This window comes from Astatotilapia calliptera, chromosome 8, assembly GCF_900246225.1.
Source record: "Astatotilapia calliptera chromosome 8, fAstCal1.2, whole genome shotgun sequence".
NCBI classification, from domain to species: Eukaryota; Metazoa; Chordata; class Actinopteri; order Cichliformes; family Cichlidae; genus Astatotilapia; species Astatotilapia calliptera.
Genome location: NC_039309.1, coordinates 21207521 through 21222636, shown reverse-complemented (window position 1 = coordinate 21222636; position 15116 = coordinate 21207521). Strand labels below are relative to the sequence as shown.

Below are 15116 nucleotides of genomic sequence, written 5' to 3'. Positions count from 1 at the left end.
CCCCGGGTACTTCGGCTTCCTCCCACAGTCCAAAGGCATGCAGTTAGTGGTGATAGGTTAATTGGAAACACAAAATTGCCCATAGGTACGAATGTGGGCGTGAATGGTTGTCTCTCTGTGTTAGCCCTGTGACAGACTGGCCTGTCCAGGGTGTACCCTGCCTCTCGCCCTAAGACAGCTGGGATAGGTTTCCTGAGCTTAGTTGTTTGTTTCGTAGAAAAGTTGAGTCAGAAAGTACTGATGCTGAGAAGAGATTACTAGAGTACACCGACTCAGAATTGTTTTCCACTTCTTAAAGCGCTGCTGGGCTTCAGCTTCTCTGATCACAGCAAATATCGTTCGATTTATTAATGTGGCATTAGTCTTGCAACCCTGTGGGCTTGCACATAGTTGTCAGCCATTTGGTCCTTATTTTCACACATGATCATTTTTCTTTCTATTAGAGGAAATTCTTCCACAGCGTCTCAGTTCTGAGGTACGACGCCATGTAATTGCCATATTTGGCAGGCCCTAGGGCTTTACAGATAGATCTTAATAAAGCTGGATCTGTGTTCAGTGGCCTTAAAAGGAGCTGGAAAAAGACCCAGCACCTGTTTTACATCTGTAGCAGGCACAGTGCAGCAAAGGCTGATAACAGAGCGGCAGGATTCTGAGAAGGTCGGAGAGGAAGTTTGGAGGGTTTTCTCGACATTAACGAGACTGTACAGGTTCAAATGGCAGTCGGACCACACAAAACATACAGGGAAGTGACGTCAGAGCTAGGGCAGGGCGATATGACCAAAAATATTTATCACGATATACATTTGAAAATTTGCAATAACAATATAACTGACAATATAATTGACACTAGACAAAATACTTTACAACTCCACAACTTTATTAATGCAAAAAAACCAAAAACCCATCAATGTATTTTCACTTAAACAAGCAGCTGTTTTTTATGTGCATTAAAGTTATATAAAAATTTAACAGTACAAATGCAAATTCCTCGCTGACAGTTTAACCAAAAGGCATTTCCAGTGGAAATTGGCCGACATATCCTCAGCATAACCATGTATAATATCCACAAAACTTAAAAAGAGGTTATACACACACGATACGGTAATATTATGTTGAAGCACAGTACGTATCACTCCGCCAGGCTCCTGCCTACGATAGCCATAATGCTCCGACAATCCATCAAGCGGTGCGGGTTCGTAGCTTAGCAAAAACATTTGACAGAGTTTCGAGCGCCGTGTACATAAAATCGTTTCGAGGTCGGTAAACACAACCAGAATTCATACATAAGGCACACGGGATTATAAGGGGCACTGTCGACTTTCAGAAAAATCAAAGGATTGATTTTAAGTGTGCCGTATTTTCCAAACAACACGGTAATAACGACGGCCCGCTAGCATGCTCTACCAAAAATAGTGCTTTGTTGTGTATCTGATGGACGAAAGCCAAACCAGTTCCACACCACTGAAGTTGCAGCATTTTTACAAACCAATTCTGATTCATCTGTTTCATTCAACGATCCGCTTTCGCCCTTCTCGTTCTGCGTCGCCGCCATGTGCGTATGTAAACAAAGGCACTGCGCATGCGCGTTTTACCCATATTCTATCGCGATATTTCATTTTCTTATCGTTGCCCGACAACACAAACAACACAAACGTTATACTGGTATTACTGTGAACAGTATAATATGGCCCTAGTCAGAGCTTTGACTGTGGTTTGTGCTTTGTGGATCAACCATGACGCTGAAAGCTATCAGTCTCCATGCTACAAACAGCTCTGTTCTTCACTGAGCATGCTGTTACCTTCACTTTTCACTCAGTGTGCTATAACAGAGGACTCAACTCGTTACCATAGTGACGTGGCGATAGCAGCCGAGGGTTCGTACAGTATGACAGAGAGATCTGAAGCATGTTTTCCTTTGGAACGTGATATGAGTATTTAGCTGGGCGAGCACACCACACATTTGTTCTCGCTCTGTTTTTAAAATGAACAGGTCTTAGGTCTCTAACCTAACACTTCCCTCCGCTTAGCTATGTGACGCACAAGCACAAGCAAATATGGAGGCTAATTTGTAGGTCTGTGCTGAGTACCATACATGCATGTTAAACATAATGATTGGCCATGAGGGAGATAGTAGAGATCTTTCACATGTCACATGCAAAAAAAAAAAAAGTAAAACAGTTACCCATATCTCCAAAGTGAAAACTGGATTACCTACACAGTGTATAAATATCCAAATATTTGGATACGTCTCTGCTCATTTTTTCATATTGTGTCTTTTCTAGCCAAGCACGCTCCCTCAGGGCACAGTCAACATGAACCTGTGTACAGACGTCATTGATGCAGAGCCCAAGACGGGCCAGAAGAACTCACTGTGCATCATCACACCTGACCAGGAGTACTACATCAGAGGAGAGAATAAGGAGATCATCAATGGGTAATTTGTCCAGATATGATTACTGATGGGTTGTCACAGGGTTGGATGCTGATGTCTGATATTCAGAAATCTTTGGGCATGTGTGTTTGTGCACGCACACACCTGCAGGTGGAGTGAACAGCTGATTGTCTACCCCCGAACCAACAAACAGAACCAGAAGAAGAAACGCAAAGTTGAGCCTGCCACCTCCCAGGTAATCCTCCTCACAACACAAACGTTCAAAGGTCAGGATCATGCGCCACCTTCTTTAGGCCGTCATTTTTGACTTCATTGTGCATTCACATCCAGGAGCCGGGTCCAGCCAAGGTAGCAGTAACTGGGTCTGGTATCCCAGAAGCGGAAAAAGTTCCAGATTCAAGCTCCATCATCTGGCAGGAAGAACTGAACCAGAGGGAGGCTGAAGGGGCAGCAGTCTGGACTGCTGCTGAGCTACCTTCAGGATCACCACTGCCCCCTACAGGTAAGGAGAAATAACACATTATAAATAAGGTCAAAGGTGATATTCAAAAAGGATGTAACCAAGTGAAAAAGACACCACATTTAAGTTTTTCATTAGGCTTTACCCAGCCAGTTGTTTTCTAGATAATGGGTTGTTTATTATTGAAGAAGAAATTAAAGCAATTTAAAATGACATAAAAATACATGTTTCCAAGGTAGAGAGTCTAATCAAATGGGTTTTTGTTTTTTTAAGTCAAATTTATTCAATTAATCTTATTTTAAATAAATATATGGCATCATGACATCTTCTGTTCCTCATCTTTAGGGGACTCTGCATCTGCGGCCCAGGCTTCTGATGCAGGCTCAGTGAACGGTGATGAAGTGGACCGGGGCGGCCTGCCGTTGCACGGCTCCACCCCCCAGCCTCCCAGCGACCTGCTGTCCCCGACCGGCTCCTGCTCCAGCCTGGGAGGCATTCCGCGCTGCCTCTCACCAGCTCCCAGCGACCCCTTCCCCTCCGGCAGCTCCCTGCTCTCCAACGGCTCTCACATCAGCGGCTCAGTCAGCTCTCTCGACTCGGATGCCAGCGGCAGCACGGTGACGAGCACAGACAGCCACCCGGCCACCCAGAGGAGCGGTCACTCCTACAGCCACCACGACACGCCGCGGTCTCGGCGGTTGGAGGCTGAGGCTAGAAAGGCTGAGAAGAGGAGCCGGTTCAGGAGCCCAGACAGGCAGGAGAGAGAGGCCGTCTTCAGCCCCGAGAGGAGGTCAGTGTTCACTGACTTCTAAACTTTCTCTTATGTTATACAAATCATCCAGCAAAACAGCAACAAGTGAAGCATTTGGAAGCTGAGCTGTTTTCATTTTACATTAATGATAATCTGATTTCACAGATATTCGCAAGACGTCTCTCTTTGTATGCAAACAGCTGTTAATGCAATCTGACTGATTTTGTCACAAATTCAGTCAGACTGATCAGTGGAAATGGTGAATTGTGCAGCCTTGTACAGTTATTGTGCCGTCTTTTGGATCCATCTTGTCTCATCTTCCCAATATCTCAGAAAATAAATTACACTACCTCTTCTAGGTTGTAGCTACGGTCGATAGCCACCCTGACTGTCAATAAAGCTCTCTGGGAGTTGATCACGATTAGGTTAAGTCACACAGCGTTGTCATTTGTCCACAGACATTTAAATATAATACACAAACTATGAACTCTAGCTCTGTCTTAGTTGTATTTTTTGTGCTCAGATGGACTTGATTGAAAAAAGTACTACATGTGAGCATGCAGGTAGCATGTTGATAAGCAAAGGTGATAAGATCCTGCTGCGAACTAGCAGTTTAATCAGCATCTGATTAAACCTGATGAACCAGGTCAGTGGAATGCTTTCTTAGAATCTCAGCTCTCTGCGTTATATTGGATAGCATCAGTTTTTTACCCGTGTTTTTATGGGAAAATGTGTTCCTTAACAATCACCCCTGCCTTTCAACTTTTTCCTCCTTTTAAAAAAGCACACAGTGCAGGTTTTGTACTTTCCGTTCAGCAATCTGACTCTCTACGACTGGTTATGTTTGTGAAAGGTCTCTCTCGCACACACAGACACCAGTGAGGGCAACACTTCAAACAAACCTAGTAGGTGAGGTTGTTACAGGGGTAGCGGGGTCATCTTTTTCCTCCCAGAGCCAGCTTCCTGTGCCATTCAGATAGCTCCATGCCTGCCAGGCCCAAAGGGAAAAGGAGGTGGAGGAAAGTGGCCCTTGAACATTATTAGTGTCCTGAACCAGTTCATGTTCAAGTGAACACACATCTGTCTGTACAGCAACCAGGGGAGCAGCCTAGGAGCCGCTTTCCAACACTTACCAATGTTAATGTGCCATTATGTAAATGGCACATTAACACAGCAGGCATCTGCATAGCAACAGCAGCCAGCTTTATATTTTTTGACATTGCAGTGTGGGGCCAAGGATGGAAAATAGACACAACAACTCGAAGATGTGGTCCCTGACTGAGAAATGTCATTAAATCCCGTTACGACTGAAATCCCTTTCCTGAAAGTTCATACTTATTCACTGCTGAGTTTGTTAGTTCAGCTCAGGATGAGATGATCGAAGCAAAGCCTCTGGTCAGCAAGATCCATCTAGAAGTAGATGTCGCAACAAGGTAAACTTGTGGAAGGATCATAAAGGGTTTTCTACAGCTGACTGCATGGCCCAGTGTTGGCAGCATGGCACTACTGTGTTAGTTTTCTGCTAGTTTTGAGTCTCCATCATTCACACTGGCTACCTCGTGCAGGTTTATCAAAAGGCACGAGCTTTTGTCCTTGCATGATGGGCTTACATGGTCCAGGCCTGCCTGCCTAACAGATGAACCTTTGTCATTTCGCCCCGTTTCACATTCAGTCATTTGGTTTTAATTTGAATAATATTTTAAAGTTCAAGGAAATTCCCTTTAAAAAGACAGCACGTGCCAAGTGGTGCTTTTCTTTTTCCTAACTGAAATGAAGTAACAGAAGCAACAGCACTTAGCCAGAAAGTGCATGTGCACTCCTGGTCCTTGTCTGTTCCTCATCTGATGTGTATTTCTGACAACTTCATGTGAGCCTGACTGGGGCAAACGGTGGCCTCCACACTGTCCTCATCCTCCTCCCCTCTGCTTTATTCCCTTTTAAGGGCAGCGACTGTAGCAGAAGTGTCCCCAAATAAGGGCAGCATTTAAGCAAAAGAGTAATATAATATTTCCCACTGCTTCTTGCCCTCTTCCTCTCTGTAATGCAGATTTCTGTTATTGAACAAAAGGCCTGTGTGGGAATGTGTCAGAGCAGGCGGTGTTGTGTGTCACAGACTGAGGAAGGTTGCAGATGGACTTGAGCGAGCGTAGGCTGTTCTCAGATCTGTGATCCAGCACTCATTTTACCCTTGAGAGATCGTTCTGTGAATGAGTTTCTTTAGCGTAATCTGTTGCAGATGATCAGCCTGTCCACTACATCAAAGACCCATGACTATTTACTGGGAACATCTCAACTCTTTACATTTACATTTGAAGTATTTGCATTTTTTTTTCCTTCGCCCAAAGAAACATTTCTTGACAGCACTGGCAGAGCAAGCTTTCATTTCCCCTTAGGAGGCGTGACTTAAAAACCTGCTGCTACACTGTCACAGACCTGAAGATTAACCCATAATGACTTTAATCCTGCAGCAGCAAAAGCTTTCTAAACGCATCAACAACTTTACCTGCTGTTTGACTGCAGGGTCAGAAATATAAGCAAGTTTCTGCTTCCAGTATCTGGCACCGATGATCAGTGCCAAAGGGAAAAAGTTCCCAGGGTTTTAAGTATTTGGAGAATGACGCTTTTTTGGGGGGTAATTTTGCAAACATGTGGTCTCCACACAGAGAGGCCCAGCACTTTTGAATTAGGAATCCATTTGTACTATAATGCTACAGGTTGCTTTAAGCAGACCTGTAGATTTATACTCTATTATGAGTTAGTCAGTACTGTAAATCAACCAGTCTTAACAGCACAAGTCCATTGTGATCATCAAGACTGTAAGAACAGAAACAAGCAGATGATCCCAGAGCTAGGACAACTGATCTGATTAGTGACTAAATGTTTGTCAGGCTGCTGTAGAAGAAAATCTCTAATTTTCTTCCAGTTAACTCATTCCCAATTCCAGCGTCTTGAACAGTTTTTTTTTTTAACACAGTACAAGTTAGGTCAACATGCCAGTTGAGAGCCTTTCAGTGTCATTACCATTCATGACGATTTATAGAAACTGAATGCCTTACATGTTTAACCAAAGTGTGCATTTGTTTGCAGTCGCTCCGGTGTTATCGAGAAGTTGGAGGCCTTGGAGTTGGAGAATCCAGAAAAAATGGAGGTGGAGGAGTCGGGGAGAAGCATAGTCAGACAAGGCCGAAGTGAACACAGACGCTTCCAGAGAGAGGTAACGTGTGTGAGTGTGGGTGTGTTCAGTCCAACAGTGCCAATATTGTGCTGCAGTTCACAATAGATATGGTAATATGTGTAAACAGTGATTTTCAACAACATCACATGGAAAGCCAGATGTGTTCTCAGCAGTGGCCCTACCAGGACAAGTTTTGGTTCCCCCTCTGCCCCGCTGCTATCCCACCGCTCCTCCTCTTTCTTTTCCCTTATCCTCACCCTCTTCCCTCCGTCCTCTCCCTCTCTCTGTCCTGTCTTTGTTTTGCTTGTAGGTCAGAGGTCAGCAGGGGTTGCTGTATTCATTTCCAGTTTCCACTCTGTGGTGGGATTCCCCTGGTGATTACATTTTCCTTTCCCACCCTAGCCCCTTGCGCTAAGTTTGAGCAACTCGGGCCTGAGTTTAGCAAGACAGTGACCCGACACAGAGTCCCCACTCGGACACCACTTGGCCCTGGATCTGTTTCACCATAAAAATATTGCGTACACGTACGCAAATAAAGCAGCCAAGACTGCTTGTGTGTCTCTTACTGCACACAAACGCTCTGTTCTCCTTATTGTTGCGTTGAAACAATGCACACATTTCCAGCTGACGCATTTAGCCTCATGCTAACAGTGTGTATTTTTGTTTTCAGCCTCTTTGATTCAGTGCCGAATTCGGCCTCATAAAACACATGGGCTCAACAAAGTAGTGTTTGTCATGAGATTTCTCCACAGCTCATTAATACCCACTCAAACAGACCTGATTACAAAAGAATGGGTCAGTGATTCTTGCCTGTTCTGTGTGTTTTCTATAAAAACATTTGCCCGCTACTTATTACTTGCAATTTACACAAATCTCACAGAAAACTCAAACATGCATCTATGCTTCCTTTTTTCGTCTGTACTATGGACTGTTTTCTATGTGAAGGATGCAGTGCAAAGTGTTATAAATTACTCATCACTTGTATTGTTGATGTTGAGCATGGGAATGCTGACTGTAGTTCACTAAATGGCTGTGGGTGTCAGTAGTGACAGTAGTTTCTTGGAAGTTGCTGAGAGCTTCTTTAAGGGTGTTTATATGCGTGTGTTGTTTAGGAACAGAGGCAAGACGTGGGTCAGGGTCTGGACTTTCCCTCTACCCTGCCCCCTCTGAGAAGAGCCAAGTCGTTGGACCGGAGGACCACTGAGTCAGTCATGACGGTGAGTGTTCTCTTGTTTTTGTAAAGTCTGCGATCATGATAAAACTCCAAGTGTTCCTGTCGGAGAATTGACCTCTCAAAGTGAGCAGTTTGTTTTCCAGCCTTACTCACTAATTGGCAAGAGTCACTGCAGCAGCGGAGATGATAAGAAGTCAGCTGCTGTTGTTTGCTCAGCATGTTGATGGGAATTGTTAGTTCGTCATCCCGCGTTACATCATTATTCGTTTGTTGTGTTATACGCTTGTCTCACACATTAGTTACCTAAAAAACTGTTTGTGATTTTTAATGAATAAATAAGATGATTGAAAAATTTGTTTATATTCATTGAACAATGTTGGCTTTACATTTAAAGCCACTCATAGCGACGTTTCACTGGGCTAAAAGAGCCCCGTTTATAGGGACTCTGGTAGGTTTCCTTTAAAAAAACAAACACTTTCCCTCCTCGTATACTTTGACAGTGGGTGGATGCTCATGTTAAACATGGTAAAATCAGAGTATGTACAGCTTAACCATGTCAGCGCAAGTAAACCCTGTGAGTACCTTTTCAGATTGGCTTAACGCAAGCTGACGCATCACAACTCATTACAGCTTGTTTTTCATTACATCAAGTAACACTTAACTAAGTGGAGTAGTTATAGCAACCCGGTCAAACATCACACGACGTCATTTGTATGCGATGGTAAATGTGTTGCTCGGTCTGTGGCTTTTTGTCAGACTCGGGGACACCCGTGTTGTTGTTTGTTTTTCTTCCATTTTCCGAGTTGCTGGTTTCAAAAATGACAGTTTTAGATTTTCGTGAAGGGGATGCTCTCATGACTCATCGAATGAAGCTGCTGACTAGCCGTTCAGTCAGCAGTCTGACGACGTCACATTCTCGGATCACCTCAGATTGCTTGGAACCCCCTGCCGAGTAGGTACTGCTGGAAAAGCACTACTTGTTTCAGTCAGTGTGAACTGAGGGGAAGAACCAAGGCTCATTAAATGAATCTTTATCTATGTTTTACACTGTGAATCATAAAACGCTACAAATCCATGAATACAAAATATGGAGCAGGAAATGGTAGCAATAAGTCCTCTTTAATCTTGAATTATTTTTAGGGAAAACCTTTGCCTAAAAATGAATCAACTTTAATATTAAAGATATTATTCAATATCTAAATAAAGATTAGATATTAATAAATATGTTAAGATATTTATTAATTTACTTAAAATATAGTTAAGCTGGAGAACAACATGAAAACTGTCATATACAGTAACTAAGAGTACGCATGAAGTTTCACATTTCCACACATCGCGTCTAAATCCAGTTTATTACTTTGACTCTTGTTTTGTCTTCAACAACTTAGCAAAGGTAGTTTTAAGCTTGCTTGACGCTTGTGCAGGTAGCAAACAGTAAGTTTATCAGGACTGTTTGGCTGAAGTGGGAGTTGAATATTAATATTAATATTTAATCCATAAATAGTAAAGTGTCTTATTTCACTGTTTTGTAATCTCTGCTAAAGCCACGCCATGCTGCTGCTAAAAGCCGCGGTGAACCAGTAATGAATATGGTTCAATAGGGTGATGAATAAAGGAGCAGGTTCAAAGTTTGTCCTAATAATTTTCAGACCTGAACGCTCCAGGACTGAAAGGTCAGTGCGTTCTGTCTGTGGCCTCGTAAACAAAGCTGCTCTTGTTCTGTTAAGCCGGAGGATCAGAGGTCAGCCGCAGTGCCAGGGCTTCAGCCGAGCAGAGAGAGATCGCTGGCTTGTTGTTGTTCGAGCCTAAGAGGCGTGATTCGCTTAGGTAACACAGTTAGGAGAATTAAACATTGAGCAAACTCTCAGCAGACATCACTCAACAGTATGCCACAGAAAACATTCTATAGACAGATTTAGTGGGGGTATTAACACTGATGGTGCAAGTGGAGCGTTACGGGTTTGTTGTTCTTTTCCACCTTGATATTACTCTTTTTGCACTACAAGTAGTCTCACAGCTCAAAATAGTTCTTTGATTTTTATTACTGGGTCTTGTGAAGCCCCTCAGTTCCAGCCACTATCTAAAACTTTCTGCTCATTCCTTCACAAACAGTAGGTTTGAATAACAGGTTGATGGAGCACACAACCAGCACTGTATGCCTGAAGTGACCGTATGAAGGATGCTCCCTTTCTTTGGCATCATTTAGATCTAAGTGGGGGGAAATGTCAGAAACTGAGCATTTAGAGTACACTGTAAATAAAAGAAGCACAAAGCCACCGTAAAGATACCCGCTGGTTTCTAGATCCCACATTGGAGGTTAAATGTCAGCATTTGGCTACACTTATCTTGGGTATCCTATTTGGATGAGTGTTCAATGAGAGCATGACACGCTCAGTTGTCAGCTAGCAGTCTTTTTTAGCTAAACTGCAGATGTTCAACACATAGACATAGCTAGTTAATACCAAGCAACATATGAGGCTTAGCCCATAGCTGTCCGCTTGCTGTACTAGCATCACTAGTAGTCAAACTAGCCCTGCCCCTAATTTTAAATCTTACCAAATAAAAATATCTTTTTTTTTTTAATACCCCAAAAGTCCAACTAAATGGTGTATGTAATGAGAGTCTATGGGGACTGACCTGTTTTTGGAGCAAATCTTAAGTGACCTTTAAAGGAACTGGCAGTTTTATTTTTATTTTTTAAGCAGACTTATTTTTCAGCCCTAGAGTTTGCCTCTTGGAACTATGGGAGAGGATTAGGGCCAGTATTTTTTTATTATTATTTTTTTAACCACAATTCTGAGATTATTGTCAGATTTCAAAAAAGTCCAAAAGAAGTCCTCAATTTGTATTTTGGTCTCCCCCCCTCCTCTTCCAATGGCTCTAATCCTCTTCTGTATGGCTCAGTCTAATACACAGTTCGGATTTTTTATTTATATTTTTTCATTCTATCAATATATAACATAATATGTAATAATTTTTTGCTTTCTGTCTATGATTAAAATCACAATTTCTATAAAGTTTCTTCAGAAGACTGAAGAAGTCACTTGGATGAGTGGTGAAATGTTTCTCCAGTAGATAATGGTACGTTCAGATGAACAGAATCAACTTTCTCTGACTTCAGTCAGCTGTTCAGATCCAACCTTTCTCCTGTAAAACCTTCTGCAGCATTTTACAGGAGAAAGTAACTGTCCTTGCAGTTTATTGTGCAGGTAAACGGGCAACTGTGCAAGGACAGCACTGTTTCAGATCCTTCTTCTGACTTTAAATATGTAAAATCTCTCCACATTACTGAATTCCACTTACCTTTTTTTCAACACTGTCGTCTTTTGAGCCGAGGGCTGCTTTGATGGGAGCGTTAGCATTTGGTTTTGTCATGTTGTTGTTTATTTCACTCATGCTCCTAATGTGTTGGTTTGTAAAACTACAGCAGGCCCAACATTAGCACATGTGCTGCTGCTCACGACGTAGCGCTAAATCCATTATCATCGGCCTTTTTCTGGTAAAATAAGGTTGGAACAAGTTCTGTTGACTTTATATTGATCATCAGCCATAGTCTGATGGAAATAAGATTGACTTTAAATGGAATATCTGATACAAACCAACTGTGACCTCTGACAAACTTTATCAATGTGTGATTTCTTTCCTAATGTTCCTTTGGCCTTGTTGTGGTGGTGCAAGGGTGCTGTAACCCCCGTGCTGCAGGGCACGGCGCAGCCCCCTGCTCTCCCCCTGCTCTCCCCCTGCTCTCCAGGTTATTCTTCTCATCCTGCTCTCTCTGTGTGCAGTTTGTTATGCTGCGTGAATTCATTCTGCTAGATCTAAGATGGAAAAAAGAGACTATGTCTGAGTGTGTATGAGCCCGTCACAACTTCCTACTGCTTCCTGTGGTCACTGTTCACGTGTGCGTGTCTGTGTGTGTGTGTGTGTGTCAGGCTGAGCACTTGGGTTCTGTGGGCAGCACAGCCCTGCAACACATGTGGCAGAAGTTGGCCCCAGTCAGCGGTCCACATTTACATCCTCATCCTTGTCTGATCCGCTGGCAGGGTCAACTTCTCCCTGCAGCCGACTGAGTGAGCATGTGTTTTAGCTGCTGCTGATTTTTGAATGCTAGCAGTGAGGTATTGAACTTGAATTTGACACACTGCCACTGCATTACCTCTCGTTTTATTTAGGCGCTGTTTGTGAGAAAAGTTGAAGTCCTTATTGATGCTTTCTTTTAAAATGAAGATGGGTGGTGGTAGTTTGCTGCTGCAACACATTAATAAAGAACAATGAATGAAAAACATGTTGCTTTGTGACGTTTTCTTAGAATCTGTATCCTCTCTTTATCGATTTATTTCTGTATTTTTTAGCCGGACTTGCTGAACTTCAAGAAAGGCTGGATGGTGAAACTTGACGAGCAAGGCCAGGTACCATTTTTATTAGCTAATTAGGAGAAACGTAAAGAGGAAACTGGAAATGGTATTAACCATTGAAAGCTAAATGAAAATGATTGCTGGAGTCTTCAAAAAAATCAAGAGTTCAAAAACCTGAGTCACTGTCTGTCTGTAGCGTTCGATGGCCTTTACACACCTGTGGCCACACTTTGATGTTCCATCTTCAATGGACTTGAAAGACGAGGGTGGTGCTAGGAAGCTTTAAAATACTGTTTATAAGATATATAAAGAGACAAACTCTACACTGACACATAGGACTGTGTGGACACTCGATATGTGACTTGCTATGCTACCTTGCTGTATTACACAGCTCTGTTTTTAAACTGTAAATTTTTTTCTCAAGTGGAAGAAGTACTGGTTTGTGCTGACTGATCACAGCCTGAGATACTACAAGGATTCAATTGCAGAGGAGGTGGGCTTATTTGTTCTCTTTCACACCTTGTGTTTTTATTTCCTTCTACCTTTAAAATGCGTCTTTGTTTCTGTGTAACTCAGGCCTCTGACCTGGATGGTGAGATTGACCTGTCCACCTGCTACAATGTAACTGAATACCAGGCTCAGCGAAACTATGGCTTTCAGATTCATGTAAGAGGCTTTGCTTGTTTTGTCTCAAACCTTTCTGCTCAAGGAAAAATCTTTCAGTGTGATGACATTGTAACAGTTCGTGTGTTTGATTCTAGATTTTGTTGCACTTAACCATTAGCAATACTTAACATGTAATTTTGCTCGTCTTCTGGGGTAAATGCCAGATTTTCCACTCGATATCCACAGTAAAATGTCATATTGTCTCATCATCTGGGTGTTTTTTGTCACTCAGTATTTAGTTTAAACAAGAAGAACATTTTCATTTCATGCATTTTATTTTATTTCAAAGGCATTGAAAAAAAGTGGCCACCAAGTGGTCATCTTAAGCCCTTATGTGTGAACAGTAATGTGAGGCTGTCTGTTTGCTTTATTCTATAAATGCAGTCATAAAATCACCGATCCAATTTAAAAACTGCTTGGTGACTCAGAATGTAAGAGAGTGTGTATGTACCCTCCAATCTGCAAGAAACTTTCCCTGAATATTGTCTCACACGCACATTACTAACATCTCTCTGTTTTATATTAATTTTCCTTGAGTCGCCACTAAATACTGAATGAAGGCTTTGGAAAGTGCTGCAGGCACTTTTGCTAGTACTCCTTATACGCAACCACACAGCTCCATGAGCTGATGTCTCCACGTGGTGCGTTCAACTTTAAGTCAGAATTTCCAACTTCCTGGTTGGAATTTTTTTTTAACTGGAACGCCCCCTCAAGTCAGGCTTCCAACTTGGGAAGTTGGGGCAGCTCCATCAACTCTGACTTAACAATCAACGATGGCAGCAGCGCACGTAAAAACGAAACAATGAAAGTGTATAACTTAGTCTGAACTGCTGTTGTTCATTGGACATCTATGAACGTGCTGCAGCTGTGTTTGTAGGCACAAAAACAGAAATCACTGTATTTGTAGTGATGCGGGATTATTTGGGTTTTCTTACTTTTCCAGGTTTGCTACTAGAGAAGCGCTAATGAATCTGCTACGATAAAGAGAGATTTCTATTCAGGATTTTTTTGGCTGCTACATCTCTTCTCTATATCGCTCTTTCTCATCACTCTGTGTGTTCTTCACTGTGCTTTTTGATGTTTAGACGCAGGAAGGAGTGCACACTCTGTCTGCCATGACAGCAGGCATACGTAGGAACTGGATCCAGGCAGTCATGAAGAATGTCAGACCCTCCACTGCCCCTGATGTGGCAAGGTGGGTACAAGTCACAGTTATAACATGCTTCTCAGTTATCAAGAAACTCAATGCTTTCGTGTAATATTCATGTATATTAATACATTAAAAGATAGATTTCAAAGTTTAGAGATGAAAAAAGAACAGGAAAGCAGAAACTTACTTTGCTTTCTTTCGCCGTTTAGCTCAACCGAGGATCATGGCTCATTCTCTCCTTTAGAGGGTCTCGTCAGACCAGATGTCACTCAGGACTCTCCTTCTTCTGAGGCCTCATCTGTAGACAAAGAAGCCACTTCTGGAGTCATTAAGAGCCGAGCTCGCGAGCGCAGGCGAGAAGGCCGCTCTAAGACATTTGACTGGGCAGAGTTCAGGCCCATAGCCCAGGCTCTGGCTCAACAGCGGGCGCAGGAAGCCGAGAGTCTCCAGGCAGACATGGGGGAGCTCGAGCGCAGTCGGAGAAGAGAGGAGAGACGGAAGAGGTACGAGAACGTGACAAGCTCAGACCCTGCATCGGTTAAAGAAGGAGGGAGGACCGACGATGAGAGGGGAGACGAACCTCCGGGTTCGCTAGGTCCCGTATCTCTGGAGAGGCAGCAGATGGTGGAGGAGGTGATCGAAGAACACTGGCGACAGGTAGAGAAGACGCCCATGCGGGAGGAAAGGAGGGTGCCGCTGCCCACCGCAGTGCAACCTAGAGAGACTGTAGAGCTGGAGCAGCTACTGGAGAGTTATAAGCAAGGGGTATGTTTCCTTGTTTGATTTAGATTGTTGCTGTTGTTTTGAGTGAAATTCAAATATACAAAGTGAAGAATCCAGTCAGCAAGTACAGAGCTAAGCCTGTATTTAAGCTTCAGGGGGAAAATGCATTTTAGATTTTATTTGGTTAGTTTTAATCGGTTTAAGAGCTTCAGTAAATTTAAACTTGCCATTGAATTGATTGCTGCATACAGTATAACATAGTCATGAATA

At 42.9% G+C, this 15116-nt stretch overlaps 1 protein-coding gene across 4 annotated transcripts in view; it reads left to right on the top strand.

Annotated features, from left to right (window-relative positions):
* The window catches only part of LOC113027699 (myosin phosphatase Rho interacting protein), a 36601-nt gene that overhangs the window by 8022 nt on the left and 13463 nt on the right, over window positions 1–15116 (top strand). For all 4 annotated transcript variants that reach the window (XM_026177394.1, XM_026177397.1, XM_026177396.1 and 1 more), the window contains exons 3-13: window positions 2283–2434; window positions 2543–2627; window positions 2723–2894; window positions 3198–3642; window positions 6691–6817; window positions 7891–7995; window positions 12305–12361; window positions 12732–12800; window positions 12884–12973; window positions 14059–14168; window positions 14333–14888. In XM_026177394.1, the coding sequence (XP_026033179.1) occupies window positions 2283–2434; window positions 2543–2627; window positions 2723–2894; window positions 3198–3642; window positions 6691–6817; window positions 7891–7995; window positions 12305–12361; window positions 12732–12800; window positions 12884–12973; window positions 14059–14168; window positions 14333–14888 (1968 nt within the window). The remainder of the gene's footprint in view (window positions 1–2282; window positions 2435–2542; window positions 2628–2722; window positions 2895–3197; window positions 3643–6690; window positions 6818–7890; window positions 7996–12304; window positions 12362–12731; window positions 12801–12883; window positions 12974–14058; window positions 14169–14332; window positions 14889–15116) is intronic.